General features: G+C 39.8%; 2 protein-coding genes across 5 annotated transcripts in view; one reads left to right on the forward strand and one right to left on the reverse strand.

Moving 5' to 3' along the window:
* The window catches only part of sh3pxd2b (SH3 and PX domains 2B), a 43,303-nt gene extending 39,879 nt beyond the window's left edge, over nucleotides 1-3,424 (forward strand). For all 4 annotated transcript variants that reach the window (XM_044370269.1, XM_044370271.1, XM_044370270.1 and 1 more), the window contains one exon: nucleotides 35-3,424. In XM_044370269.1, coding sequence (XP_044226204.1) covers nucleotides 35-1,564 — 1,530 coding nt within the window. In that variant the 3' untranslated portion in view covers nucleotides 1,565-3,424. The remainder of the gene's footprint in view (nucleotides 1-34) is intronic.
* A 669-nt stretch (nucleotides 3,425-4,093) lies between these two features.
* The window catches only part of stk10 (serine/threonine kinase 10), a 43,687-nt gene continuing 32,873 nt past the window's right edge, over nucleotides 4,094-14,907 (reverse strand). The window contains exons 9-20 of the mRNA XM_044369957.1: nucleotides 13,076-13,414; nucleotides 12,409-12,837; nucleotides 9,909-10,033; nucleotides 8,389-8,512; nucleotides 7,858-8,037; nucleotides 7,648-7,740; nucleotides 7,298-7,427; nucleotides 6,993-7,117; nucleotides 6,691-6,879; nucleotides 6,482-6,607; nucleotides 6,244-6,357; nucleotides 4,094-5,964 (exon numbers count right to left, since the gene is read on the reverse strand). Of these exons, the coding sequence (XP_044225892.1) occupies nucleotides 5,824-5,964; nucleotides 6,244-6,357; nucleotides 6,482-6,607; nucleotides 6,691-6,879; nucleotides 6,993-7,117; nucleotides 7,298-7,427; nucleotides 7,648-7,740; nucleotides 7,858-8,037; nucleotides 8,389-8,512; nucleotides 9,909-10,033; nucleotides 12,409-12,837; nucleotides 13,076-13,414 (2,115 nt within the window). The 3' untranslated portion in view covers nucleotides 4,094-5,823. The remainder of the gene's footprint in view (nucleotides 5,965-6,243; nucleotides 6,358-6,481; nucleotides 6,608-6,690; nucleotides 6,880-6,992; nucleotides 7,118-7,297; nucleotides 7,428-7,647; nucleotides 7,741-7,857; nucleotides 8,038-8,388; nucleotides 8,513-9,908; nucleotides 10,034-12,408; nucleotides 12,838-13,075; nucleotides 13,415-14,907) is intronic.

Consider the following 14,907-nt stretch of genomic DNA (forward strand, 5'->3'; position numbering starts at 1 on the left):
ATGAAATGACCTTTTTTTTCTTTTAACCTACCAGGTGATTGAGAAGAATGGAAGTGGTTGGTGGTACATCCAGATAGATGACAAAGAAGGCTGGGCCCCTGCCACCTTTATTGACAAGTACAAGAAGACTAGTAGTGCCCTGCGACCTAATTTCCTTGCTCCTCTGCCCAATGAGATGGAGAAGCTAAGACTGGAAGATGGTGGTTCTTCAAATGACAGCTGGTCCAAGCCTTTACCAGATGAGCCAACCACAGCCTCTGAGTCCTGTGCCCGGCCTAAGCTGAGAGATTGGAAGGCCAGTGCCACCAAGGGGCCCTCTGCCTTCTCTGGGCCATTACCTCCAGCCCCAGCTGCCCCTCCAGTCGAGGAGAAACCAGCTCTGCCACCTCGAAGGGAGTCTATTAATAAAAGCTTTGAATTGGAGGTAGCAGAGAAACCAAGATCAGATCATTCCAAGCCTTTGCCCCCAAAACCCCCAGCTCCTGGGGTCATCGTGCCGCTTGTTTCACCTAAGGCAGCTGCCCCCTTCAAATCGGACAAACCACAAGAGCCCAAGAAAGAAGACAAGAGCAAAGCTCTTCACCTTCGGAATGAGATGGGTCTTGAATGTGGTCACAAGATCTCTGCCAAAGAGGTGAAGAAGTTTAATTTGAAACCTGTACCTAAACAGCCACCAAAACCAAAATCAGAAGACAAATCAGAGGAGAAACCAGAGGCAGCTGGCCCAGCAGCGTTTATGAAGGCCAAGCCAGTGATCCGACCTAAACCTGTCCCAGCTGCCAAGCCAGATTCCCCAGCAGAGAACAAACTTGACATCACGAACCTGAGAAGCAAGCTGAGGCCGTCAAAACCTGCCGATCTCGGCTCTGCTTCAGCAGAGGTAAACCATCAGAACGACACAGCAGTAAATAGTTCCCACCGCAGTTCACCCCCTAGCTCTCCCCCCATCCATATCCCTACTCTCAATAATGGCAAATACTGTGATGAACCAAAATTTCCCCCAAAACACATGAATGGTCATAGCCAAGAGAGCTCATCAACGTCTGGAAAACCAGTAGTGCCTCCCCACAAGGAACCCCCTCAGAGACCCCCCTCCATGGTTCCAAGGAGACCACCTCCTCCAAAGAAGACCGACCCATCCAGCCCAACTGAGCTCAAACCTCCGCCTGCTCTAAAAGAAGCCCAGGACATTCCCAAATCTGGACCACCCCAACTCAGCAGACCCCCTCCCCCTAAACCCAAAGGACTCGCTCTGCCACCTCCAAACAAAGAAAAAGAAGAGTCCAAGGTTAATAAATTCCAGATTCCTCCCAAACCCCAGTTGAAGAGCGAGAAGCCCGGCCCGCCCAAGGACAAGCTACCACCTTTACTCAAGGAGACCAGTAAGGATGAGCTGTATCTGGCTGTGGCTGACTTTGAAGGGGATGACCCAACATCCAGCTTCAAGGTGGGTACAGTGTTTGAGGTGCTGGAAAAAAACAGCAGCGGCTGGTGGTTCTGTAAAAATGTAGGACAAGAAGTCGAGGGCTGGATCCCCTCGAATTACTTGAGCAAGAAACCTTAGGCAGTGAATGTTCTCTCAAAGTCATCACCATATGAACAAATAAATAAACTAGGGATTTAAATGAACAAAATATCACTACTTTGTAGCTTATTAGCATTTTTTATTTATAGGTACCTTTTTTTTATTGACACATTTTGTTATGTATCATTTTGATAAGGATATTCTTCCAAAACTGAACCAGCAATAACACATGACCTTGTTGGGTCTTGTGATGTTTACTTTGTTTGTGTTTTTGATCTAAATATTACATGAAATCTTAGGTGGATTTGTTGCTACATGCTAGTCGCAGCCTGTGTCAGTCTTGCCATTACATAGGCTAGATGGTAGAACAGCAGTAAATGTATCTCCACCCATGCCTTCTATGATACGGTGCCTCAATATTATATGCAAAGTGCTTAATATACCATATGCAACTGTAGACGTAGTCCCTGTTGGAATCTCAATGTAAAAATCAAAAATCTGTGTCACAGGAGAATACACTAAATGTTCAAACCCTGCCAGTCTTTTTGCAGCAGTAGACAAAAAAAAAGAAAAAATCTCGTAGACAAAGACTGCACATGAACTCACTGGGGGAGTTCAATGACTACATCTGGGCTTTAAGTGCTAGTAGCCATTACTACAAGAGATGTCTTTGCCAAGTAGAAGTGCTGTTTGTTATACTAGAAACATGCATATTAGTTTTTGTGCTATTGTAATGCTTTTCTTCTTTGACTGCATAATCAATGTTGCAGTGAATTGTGACAGATGTGCACTTTTTCAGTCATTTCAGATGAGGTAGGGTTAAGGTTTGCACATGCTGAAGGAAGGGGAAGAATGCCACAGTGCATTTCATTTCTTAGCTTTACTGGTCATTTTATCGGCAATGGTTTTTTTTATACTCACTGTAACAAATATCCACAAGTGTAAAGATGAGGCTAGAACAAGCTTAAGTGAGAAGAGTGAAAAGAAGTTCTCTGTAAAAGTATTTAATCCTAATCATGGTATCACACACCCGAAAGAGAATTGTGAAATGTGACTTGTCGAACACATCTGCATATCTGTACCAGACGTCTGACCCGGCATAAGAAATTGGAGATCTACAGTGATTTGTGCAATGATTTACAGTATTGTAAGTGTACAGTCTGTTCATAACCGAAGTTTGGTGCTCACATAACAGCAAAGTATGTATAAAAAATGTTTTACATTAATGCTTGACTGGTCTCAAGCATGGTCAGTATGTCAAAGTATTTTTTATTGTACAGTAATGAGAGGCATATCTTAACTGTTGTCACTTTTCTTTGATGGTCCACCTGTTAGGTCTTTTACGCTGTACTGATGAAGGGATTAGAAAGAGAAAGAGCGGAGAATGAATTTGGTTGGTTGATTTATGGGATTTGCTAATAAGAGGAAATAAAGAGGGTCTTAAATTAAAAGTAAGTCACTTCACAAAAGTGTATTAAACAGCTGGTCCAGAAATTGTTTAATATACATTTTTAAATTGTTAGGTTATCAAAGTAAATAAGCAAAATTTGAAAAAAATGTATGTTCATGGTTCTGGACACAATCAGACAAAGCTACAAGCTGTAACACTGATTCTGTTCTGCTTCTAGTCGCTATAATGTTATACCACCTTGTACCCATGTTTTATACAGAAGTGACGGTAAATGAAAGACTAAATACACCGAAAATGGTATTGTTAAGGAATATTATGTGGCTAAAAGACAGTAAGGTACAGTACAGTTCAAGGAAAATTGTATGGGTTGACGGTGTCATCATTTCAGTATTGTAATCTATTTACTTTTTTGCTATGTGTTTTTCATTACATTGTGTCTCCTTTTACTTAAGTCAATAAAAGTTTCTGATTTTTCAGTTCAGCTGTCATACTGTGTCTGAAATTATATTTTTTTTAAAATCACTAAAAAAATGTTTACTACGGTCATGGTTTGGGGATCTTCCTCCACTTTCATCACCCTTGTTTACGCGCAGCAGGCAGCTGTTTTTGGGGGGAAAAGCTTGGGTAAACCCACTGCACACTACCTGCTCACCACCAATTGGCAGATAAAGTTAGCAACTACCTGGTGAACATAGTGGAGCATTTAGCCGATAAAAAAGCCTCAGTCGTTGGGTGGAGAGAATTCACAACTACAAATAAATGTTGCTACAGAAGGGGTTTAAACCATTTGTGGTGGTGACCCACCTCTTATCGCACTCTTACTTCAGTGCCCCTTTGCTGGTGTCGAGGGCCATGACTTCTGATTCTGCGAATAATGAGAACGAACACGTGATTAAATATGGCAAGATATACTGTAGCTGGGAAATGACAAATGGTCGGTGCAAGTACTTGGATGAAACTTAACGTACGGGTGACTGTCATCTTGCCTTTTCTTCAAGGTCCTGCTTTTCTCTATGTAATTCATGACTTTGCCCCAGCCTCTGTTGTCCGAATCTTGTGGCATCAGAATTAACATATTACAGTCTTCATAACATGATATGTGCTCTGATGGTGCCACTAGCTACCACTATTAGGAAAAAGCCGCTGCCACAATCCAGTAATTAGAAAATCTGCATTTATTAGTTATTTACAACAGTGGTTCCTTCTGATACAGTTTCATTCACACTCACAACACCTCCATACAAATAATGTCATGTAAACTGAGGCAGAGGAAGACTTAGAGGGAGCCATTAAACTTGACAGAAAAGAGAATTTTTACAATAAATTTAAATACTTCTGAGATAGTGTGTGAGAGGGAGAGAGAGATTAAGCTGTACCTGATTGCTGACCTGACTCAATATAATTTGCAGGCCAAACTGGTTTAAAATAATAAAAGAAAAAAAAAACAAAAAATCTTTCTCTCACTCAACAAGGCAACACGTTCCACAGCTGCAAACTTTAGGTTTCAGAGGAAGATTAAACATCTAGAGGCATCTTACAGCAGACTGAATTGTTGCACTCCCTTAAAAATGATATAAAGAGTTGTATTCCAAAATCAGATCATCAATTATAAATGAAACGCCTAAATTATTGCTGACAAAAAACATATATTCCAAAGTTCTTTGCTTAATCAAAGTATGAAACTAACTTTCAGGCACTCTGGAATTAAACTCTTCATATTATTCCCCCTCTCAGTGCAAAAGAAGGCAAAGTTTAAGAAAAAAATAAACCTCTTTAAGCTTAGCAAATACATACATGTAATATTGCACTTTGGTTAGCAGGCAGTCCCTTCACTGCACATAGTAAAACAATTATACACTTAGTACATTTTTTTTTTAAATTCAGATTTAAATCCCCTATCTAACATCCTTCAAAAGAACACAACAGTATTTTGCTTTGGCTTTGTCAGTTCCCATCCAGTGTGACTGATTTTACAGTAAAAATACAACAGAATAAAAAAAAAAAAGCCATAATATGTGATTAACAATTACTCTTCCCTTGTCTGTTAAAATCTAATTTCTAAATAATTATTTAAAAGAAATTATTAAATTCTGGTAACGTAATTTAGCCGCATCCCCCATCATTTCAAATATACAAAATAATAAGAGCATCCTTCATACCATTGGTTTTGGTAAAAAAAAAATTAAAATTAAATTAACATTTACAGTGATGAATCTGGATTTTCACTTTAGGTTATTATTTCCCAGCAGAAATAAATAACGACAGACTTTGGCAGCTCTGACATGCGTCTGACTCAAGGACAAAACTGGTCAATGAGTCAAGGCATACAGAAATGGGAAAAAGGTCAGTAAATTACTACATTTTGGATGCACTTTTGGTCATATTCGGAAGACGGCACTGAAAAATTTAGGGTAAACAAAAAGTGCTTAGTCACTGGCTCACTGGCATTCATACAACCATCGTTCTTCCTCTGCATGCAAAAGGAAATTCCCTCGCTGGATGCTTTGAACAACAGATAAATTTGGTGTAAGAGCAATATAATGTGGACTTGAACAGAAAAGAAAAGAAATTAAAACACTGTATGGGAGCAGATACTATGCACTTGTAACGTGAAGCACATGATGTGTTTTAAATCCATCAAATAATACATTTTTTTTCAAAGAAAAAATCCTTAGAACACAAGTTAAAACATAAATATTCACTAAAACATTAAAGGAATCTAATGGAGGGAAAGGTATGCTTCCATTACAGGCAATGCAACTAAAAACCGAGACAGCAGGCAATTGTAACACCTATTTTTTTGTGAGTGTGTATATGGTTATGTGTTGGGTGCTAACAGTGGCCTGGTGAAATTGTACAACATCACAGCGGCAGTTTTTTTTTTTTTTTATGTGGTAGAAGAGTCTGGATAAGGCACAAACTTGGAGAGTTTGTTGGGAGAACTGGGGTTTGGGCAATCAGAGATCTCGGTCATCCTGAAGAAAGCCTCCTGCTCCCTTTTCTTCATGTTTAGCTCATCTTCAAGGGCCTAGGAGGGTAAATGGAGAAGGGGGTTGGGGAACGGGACCAAAATATGTATAAGATTACAAGCTTACATAGAGGTATGGAAACTGGTAGGCAGGTTTTTGTACGGCTATTTCACATAAACCTCAAGCCTTTCTCGTCACTTAGAGTCTGGTACCAGCATTTTAATTATTTTAGTACATATTTGATAGAAAATCTAAAAATATTAAGGGGGAGATTAGTAAGTAGACAGTAGGAAAATTGTATAACAAATTGTAATAGCATTGCGACAAGAAACATGTACCTTCTTCCTGGGTTTCAGCTGATCCCTCCAGTCCTTCATCAGCTGGTTGTGTTGTTCATCCAACTGCTTGAGCCTCTGGGTCTCATTCTCAACCAGCAGGTGGCACTTTTCATTCTGAAACACAACATCCGGCCATTTTTAACAACTACAGGCTATTTATTCTACTCATATTGGCTACAAACATCCCAGTGGAAAAATGACAGACACAGACATATACAATGACATGCAGGATAGTCACCTGTAGCTGCTGCAGTTCTCTGATATTGCTTTCACACTGACCGATCATCTCTCTCATCTGGTTCTCGTGTTTCTGCTGCTGATGCAGCCTCTCTGCCTTCTGCCTCTTCTCCTCCTGCTGAGAAAACTGGAGAGAGAAACAAAGGGAATTAATAACTAAATAATGAACTGAATGCTTAAATATGGCGTAAAGAAAACTCCCCCCCCTACTTGTTTTATCTTCTCTCTGTCCTCTGAAGCGCTGCCTGAAGAGTTGATGCGGAGGCTCTTCTTAAACATGGCCATGCGGGTCTTTGCCTCACCGCGCTGGATCTTAGGCAGCCGGTTCTTCTCCTGCTGCTGCCGGGCTTTCAGAATCTCAATCATCCGCTGGTTGTAGCACTGCATCTGTTCTTTCTCCTGTAGAACAGAGAAAATATACAAAATGTCACACTCATGTCATATTTAGCCAAGGAATATGAATAAAAGTTAAATGGTGGGTGCAGGGCATTGTGATCCACTGATTTATTTACCTTGTCGTGTTTCTTGAGAAGCTGATGCCTCTGGAGGAAGTACTGGTCTTTCAGCTGCTGCTTCAATAACTGGTGTCTCTCATAAAGGTTTTTCTCCTCCATGTCCCATACTGTAGCTTCACGCTCTAATCAAAGAAAGGAGGGTGCAGACAAAAAATGATCAAGAGTTATTAAAAGATTTGTCTGAAACACAATATATGTCAACACTGTACAAATTCAACATCCCACCAAACCAAGGGTGGGCTCAGAACAACAGGACTTTGAGGTCATTTGATCACGTTCTGTGTTTGGTTTGATATATGTACCTCGGATTAAGTGGTGCTTCTTGTCAAGACAATTCCTCTCCATCTCTGCGATCTCTCTTTTGTTGTTGGAAGTGATTCTCTGCAGCGTGGTGTCAAGGTAGTTCTTCTGAGCTGCCAAGAATTTCTCCTCCTAAAACAAGGAAAAGAGAAAGACGTGGAGGCTACTGGAGGATAACATAAGCAAGATGGGAAGAAATGAGCTCTTTTTTTTTTTTTTTTTTTTCATATCACGATAATGGTTAATGAGCCTTAACAGTAAGCAGAAGAAAATATGTTGTTTTTCTACCCGGCTCAACATAAGTATGCGCTGAAATACCGTAAGCCCACATGATGTTGACCAAACAACTTACCTCTCTTATCTTCATTTCTTGGAAATTATACATCCCTTGCTTCAAGGATTCTTTACGCTGACTTCTGGGCAGCTTATCAACAGATTGTTTTACCTGAATAAAGATAAGAAGGCACATTGTAACTATAATCAGTGACACACAACTTAAAAAGTAGACAAACAGGTAAGCAAGCAAAGACCTATTATCATTTCTATGTTATCTCAAGTGTACCTCCTTTTTCTTGTGTTTTATCTGATCCTGGAACTTGTGGTGGTCACGTTCCTGCTGTGCTTTGATGCGTTTTGTCTCATCCTTGAGTTTAATATTGTGGTCCGTCTCCATCTTCTCAATAGTCTGCTTCTGGTGCTTCTCCAGGTTTTCCAGCTCCACATCGTAGTGCTTCTTCTTGGCCTAGGATGAAACAACACACGCTGTGAGCTTCAGAGGTGTGATAAACAAAACACTTCCATATGATCACAACTCTTTTCATGAGAAAAAAATACTTAATGTGTATCAGAAAAGTTAGAAAAAAACAAATTATCACAAGTCTCCTGTCACCAAAAAATTAAATACAATAAACTAAAGAAAACAGCATCAGATACTGCAGGTTTTAAAATGATCATAGAGTGAAGGCAACAACTTTGTTCTCAACAAAGACAATATCTTCATAACTGTAGAATTTATCACAGAGCTGTTGTATTGCATCACATTATATGTACCGAAATTGAGTGGCAACTCATTGTGTGAACAGCTGTGACTCACATTCATCTCCTGGTCGAAACGTCTCTGCATTTGTTCTCTCTGAGACTCCAGTTTGGTGTTTAGAACAGCCTGAGCACGGTGCTCTTCCTTCTGCAGCAGACGGAGCTCACGTAGCTCCTGACGTCTAAACACACACACAAACATGTACGTCATTAGTATTAACATATATTCAACTTTAGTTTAACAACTTCTTAAACAAAGTTATATAGTTTATACTAACATTTAATACTAAAAAGTTAATACGGTTACTATGTATTAACTCAATCATCAAGTCTAACTGAAATCACAATTTTGGAAGAAAAATGGTATTTGGGGAAATGGTCTTTTTCCTCTCAGTCAGCAGGAGGACACAGAAACAACTTATGGGTAAACAGTGTTTTGGTAGCAGTGCTGTTGAAGAATAGGAACTAGACCAGCATCTAAACCGACCAAAATGACATTTACACATGTTTAGCCAGCAAACAGACATTGGCAGTGCAATATTCCTTGGTGGTCAGCATGTTTGTTTAAAGGTGCAAGACAAGACATGTGACCTTGTTTGTAAGTTAGGTAGGCAGATGACATTAGAGGGGAAACTAATGTGTTTTATTTGAAGTTTGTGACTCTTGAGTTGTGTAGCAGGCTGCTGTCTCAACATCAGTGTGACGTTATTGCTTTATGCAACTGCATTTTTAGTTTTAAGTTTAAAACAATTTGATTGGCTGTAGGAAAAGTTCTTCACTTTACTTAGAGAACTAACAGTATCCTGACTGTTTAATGCAAATGAATGAAACCAAATAATGAAACAAACAAATATGGCAGAATGAAACCAAATAATGAAACAAAAAAAATAAAAAATATGGCAGATATGTAAGCTATAGCAGAAAAAAATCATGCAGTGAAATTGAATTTTAGTTGGACTTACTACACTGAAATAACTGTAGTTATTTGTAAAAAATTAGACCAAAGTCTAGTCATAGATGCAATGTCTTCTTCTGCCACTAGATGGCATGAGTTATGCACCAGGAATTCCCTTGAGCTTCAACAGCAGTGCAGTGTATGTAATACTGCCATAGCTATACAAATTGTTTATTTTAAAGCATATTAGGCCTATTAAGTAATTTCTGTCATCAGGCAACAAAAATAATACTGTAGGGATCCAGAACATCTGGTCCTCCTATGCCAAAAAAATACAGCTAACCTAATTTTCACCCTGGTCTGAAATGTTATTTTTCTTTCAAACCATAAATCAAAGGCATCTTTTTCAATAAGAGTTTGGATATTTGACTCTAATCTCAAGAGGCTTAAGCCTAAAAGAGCAGGATGCCTTAAATAGTATTTGAAGTAAAATCAACATGCAACAGGCCCCTGAGTTCATAGCCCTCCTTTACAGAGAATGGAAAACAGATAAATTTATCCTGGAAAAGAAGGAACAAGAGATGGAGAGCGTGCACGTCTCTAAACTCTGTTTACCTAGATGCTGTGTGGTGAATATATATTTATGTGTATGTGCACTGAATGTGTGTTCTGTAGAGACATACCTCAGGAATCTCATCTCCTCATCCTTCTTCTCGTCATCCCTGATGATCTTGGAGGTGGTCACGCTCACCTGCACGCCGTCAATAACAAACTTCCTGGTTCTCTTCAGAGTCTTACTTGAGAAGTCCTGAGGGGAGGACAGAGAGGGACAAAAAAGGGTGATAGATTAATTCAGACCTTAGGCACAAGTAAAATCTATGATTGCACTTGCGCACACGCGTCACAGTATTGTCTGTGCTTGAGAGTAAACATTGAAACTCTGCCAGGAAATTGTTCAAGTAGTCAGAGAGACATGTTGGGGGCTTAAGAGTATGAAAATGGAGCTGGGAAATGAAACATGACAGTTAATTGTGTCACAAAGATATCCTATATTTATGTTTTACATATTTTTTTTATAGTTTTTTTTATAGTTAACATACGTGTGAGATTCCCAAAGTCAACTTTATTATCTAGCAGAAGGAGAGGCAGCTGTGTGTATATGTGTGTGTGTGTGTGTGTGTGTGTGTGTGTGTGTATGTTGACAAAGGCATTAATATTCTTGTCAATCTGGTTTCACTGTAACCAGCAGCAAGACATTATGTCACTGTAATGGGGAGCACCGTGCAGGAAGTAACCCTGTCGAACAACGACACATGTTGCCAGTTCCTGAAATGGTCACAACAAGAGCAGTCTATTTCTGACTAGAACAGGCCCATGACCTTTTTTTAAATTAATTTGAATTTTATTTCTGAGTTATGAGGAAGACAGCATGGACCAGCCAAACCGAGTCTAGGGACTTCATAATATATGTAATAGATCAAATATTTAATATGAGTCAGTGCGTTATCCCACCTTATAGTTGAATGACAAAATTGTTTCCATTTCCAATGTCCCCTATCTAAATCAGCTTCCATTGACAATATTTACAAAACTGATAGGGCAGGGTTTACTTGGCAAACACTGGGTGGCTCAAACCCTGGATGTCGTCATTTCCTGGTTTATAAATAGTTTCGTTATAAAGGAGAGGGGAGGAGAGGAGAAACACTAGTAAAGACTAAAGGTAAGCTCCTCTCAAGGCAGAGCAGGGCTTTAGTTTGTGCAAACTGCTGTCCACTCCGAAAAAGCTTCCTTATGAAGCCACTACAGCTGAGCAAACAGACTCCATATGAGACAGTGTGAGGCTACCGCCAGGGATGACAGCTGCTGGATGCTACTTTTGCGCTGTTGTGCACTGTTGATTCCCTTTGTGCCCGACCAAATTGTTTACAGTAGCAATAAATCAATGTACTTGTGTGTTTTAGTGTGTTATTAAGCACGCTCTGTCACTGTGTTCAGGGGACGTTTGGGTCATTCTGTAGCTCAGCACTTGTCATTCACAAAATCACACACATACACAGCTCTCTTGTACACACAAACACAGATGCTCTTAATCATACACTTGTGCAGAAACACACTCACAAATGCAGAGAGAGTGAAAGACTGTTAATATGCCTGCCTGTCCTCTAACGCAAAATAAAAAACAAAGATAGCCCATTCACTCTCACTCTCTCAGTCGCTTGCTGAATAATCTGTTCTGGAAAAACTTAACATACCACAAACACTCCACACACAGTCAATAGGATTTCAATCATGGTCAGTCCATAAGCCTCCAGAAGCAACTGAGTGACAATGAGCTGCATAGAAACTTCCATTCACAGTGGTGAATACTGAACTGTGCCCACACAAAGGCCACATTGGTCCTGATGAATGGAAAATGTCACATATTTTGCTTCAGAAAGGCTTGGTGTCTAATGATTTAAATGGTTTGTGTCTCCTCTTCCTCACTGGGATTGTCAAAAAAAGTACAAATTTGCTGATTTTTCAGAGAGCTAAATGCTCCTTTTCAAACCAACTGAATTATCTGTAAATTGCATTGCCAAAACTTTCAAACAATGCTGCTCTTCTTTCACAATTAGACAACTTGGATATAAATAATTGCCACCTTTTACTTTTCAAATACCTTCAATGCTCAGTGTGATGGTCTGCTTCAATCCTAACCAGTTAAAAAGGAAATAAACTCAACATGTTCATATCGCTTAAAAGCATAAACAGTAATAAACCGTTACATTCAGTGTAATGCGTGGGGAAAGCAGAATCCTCCATTTCAGATGGTGAACACCCACACCCCAAAACACAACACAATGCAGTTTCAGTTCCTCTGTGGGGGCCGAGAAATAGTTTTTCTAAGGCGGTGTTTTCCTACAGAGCAGAGAGCTGCCTCTGTACCTCTTTGACACTTCAGTACTGCTCTATTTCACCTTATAGACGTGTTCTGCTGAAACATTTCAGTGAAAGAGGAATATGTCAATATTCTGAGTTCATTCATCTTCCCTGTATCAATATCCCATTATGTAAAGCCACCTTCTACTTGGCATTTAAGTAAGAAGACTGAATGGATGTTTATATAGGACAGATCAGGGTGCTTTCTAGGTAACAGGAAGAGAAAGTACTGGGAAGAGAAAGTTTTGCTTCATGTTGACTCACCCTTGAAGGCATTGAGATGTTTTCCCTGTTGTTAGACATGTCCATGCTCTCTGACGCCATGCTGCCTGAATAAGAGTACCGTTTGTTGATTATCCCTCCATTGATATAAGGTGAGACAGTCTCAGCGGTTCCTCCTGTCGATGACCGCTGTGGGGTACCCTTGGTCATGCTGTCATTCAGCCCAGAACGGGGTGTAGGTACTGGGGTCGGAGCAGAAGATGTCTCGGGAGTGGGTGTAGGAGTGACAGTATCACTCTGGCTTGGAGTAGGTAGGTCTCCGTTAGTCATAACGCTGCTCTTCTCCTCAGCGATCTGGATCTTGGGCACCTCTGGGTCTGTCGAGACCATGATGATGTCAATACCTTCCTCAGATGTCTCGGGTTGGGGGAGAGATGGTGGCTGTTCTGTCTCCGGGGTCTCCATAGAAACCTGAAAAATTCATTTTAGTGCTATTATTATTATTATTATTATTATAAAATCTTTGGGTACACCACAATCAAACTTTAGGAATATCCACCAACAGATAGAATGTTTTCATTTTCTCAAAGCTTAAATAACTCAACAAGAAACTCTCAGTCAGCCTAATAAATGAAAATACAAACTGGTCAAAGGTCACTGAACAAAGGTTTATTACGCAACAGACAAAGAATCTAAAAATTCAAAATACCTTTTCCTCCTCCGATGTGGGGGTACTCTTCCCATCCTCAATGCCCGAGTCTGAGCTGGACGTCTTGGTTAAGGCCTCGCTATCAGATTTCTCTGAATCAAGAATGACGTCATCAGGCAGTTTGTCCCCCAGCTCCACCTGGTCTTTTGGAGGGAGATTCTGTCGCGGTAGGGGAACAGGGACCACCATGACAGGTTCTGGCTGCTCCTCTGCCTCTGCACTCTTCCTAGGTGAAGGTGTTGGTATGGTCGGGGAGGGAGTGGTGGGGCTTGGGGTGTCCACAGACTGGTCTCCTTCCAAACTGGTCTGACTGGTCTGGCATGGCTCCTTACTGGGAGACTAAAGGAATAAGGGAGATGAAGGAGGAAGGAGAGAGAAGAGTATTGTTATGCACTGATGTGACAAAACATTTGCGGTTTTCAGGTTTTAAGTTACTGGTGTTCTCCCAAATGTTAATGTTTTCAACCTTCCTGAAATTTGGTTTTAGCCCAAATGCTAATGGACAAAGTCCTTCAGGCTTTCCACCTTCAGTGAAGTAAACTTAACCTTTGGTTTAGCAGGAATGCAATCATTCCTCGCACTACAAACATTTTCATTGTGGCCAAGATGGCTATCTAATCAGTAATAAGTGTACTAATAATGACAGAGGTGAAAAGTCTGTGTAAATCATGGCTGACAACCAAGGACAGAGAGTTTCTATTGGCATTATAACCAATAATTTTATATGATTCTTGATAAGCGTTTTGCAAAATAAATCATGTGCATTTTATTTATTACATTAACCTTAATTAAACAAAAGAAAACAAGCGATTTGTCCAGTGAGATACAAACATAAAACAGATAACACAAAATAATGTCACAAGGTCAGATTTAAACAAAAATGCATTTTTAAAACTCTAGATAAAACTGCCAATTTGAATAATGTAAAACATTAGAAACCAGAAGAGAAAGAATCTCTGCAGCAATTATATACTGTAACTTCACAGAAAAAGCCCATTTTCTCAGTCTTCAATCTAATTGCAGAAGGTTCCAGACATGACAGTTCTTTCGTCTGTAATTATAAACACCACTGAAAATGTCATTTCGGGACTATTTGCACAGCTATCTGTCAAACTGAGCAATTCTGCCTCTTGAAATACATACTCCTCTGTCTCCCACCACAGGTAAACAAAACCATCAAACATCTTTATGATCAGGTGCAGCTTCTAGCTTTTCTAATGTCTCAGCAAACATCTCTGTCTGGCTGTGTACGATATATAGGAAGAGATAAACGGTCGGGTAACTGCTTGGCCGGCCTCCAGGGTCTTATAGCTGTACTGTATGTGTCAAAATGTTGCTCTGCGCCCTTGCTGAAAGAGACAAGGAAACAACTGCAATGATTCATAGTTAGCCAAGGACTGAGGACATAAATTTAATATTTTATGTTTAAAAATCTCATTGTCTGAGAGCATTTTCTGTGTCAGGTATAAAAAACCTCAGTCTCCTTAACAGAGCAGGATAAAGCCAAACTAGAAAATGAACAGAACATAATTTACAGAAACTTAAACTTAATCCAAAGACCTATAATGTTTGATTCATAAAATGTCTGGAAAGGGCAGCGCAAAAAACACCACAGCGATGACGGCTGTGGACTTAAAAGGCTAACAAAAAATTCAAGGATGTATGAACTTTCAAACTACATTGTCACTACACTGGAGCCAAGTTATTCACCTCAGTAAACTGGGAAGTCATCACACTAACTTGTTGATGTTAGAGGAGGAAGAAAAATGTGGGCAAACATCCATCTTCATAAAGAGAAAAACATCCACACAAGCTCCACACGTTTGTCTCGT

Source organism: Thunnus albacares, chromosome 13, assembly GCF_914725855.1.
Source record: "Thunnus albacares chromosome 13, fThuAlb1.1, whole genome shotgun sequence".
Lineage (NCBI taxonomy): Eukaryota > Metazoa > Chordata > Actinopteri > Scombriformes > Scombridae > Thunnus > Thunnus albacares.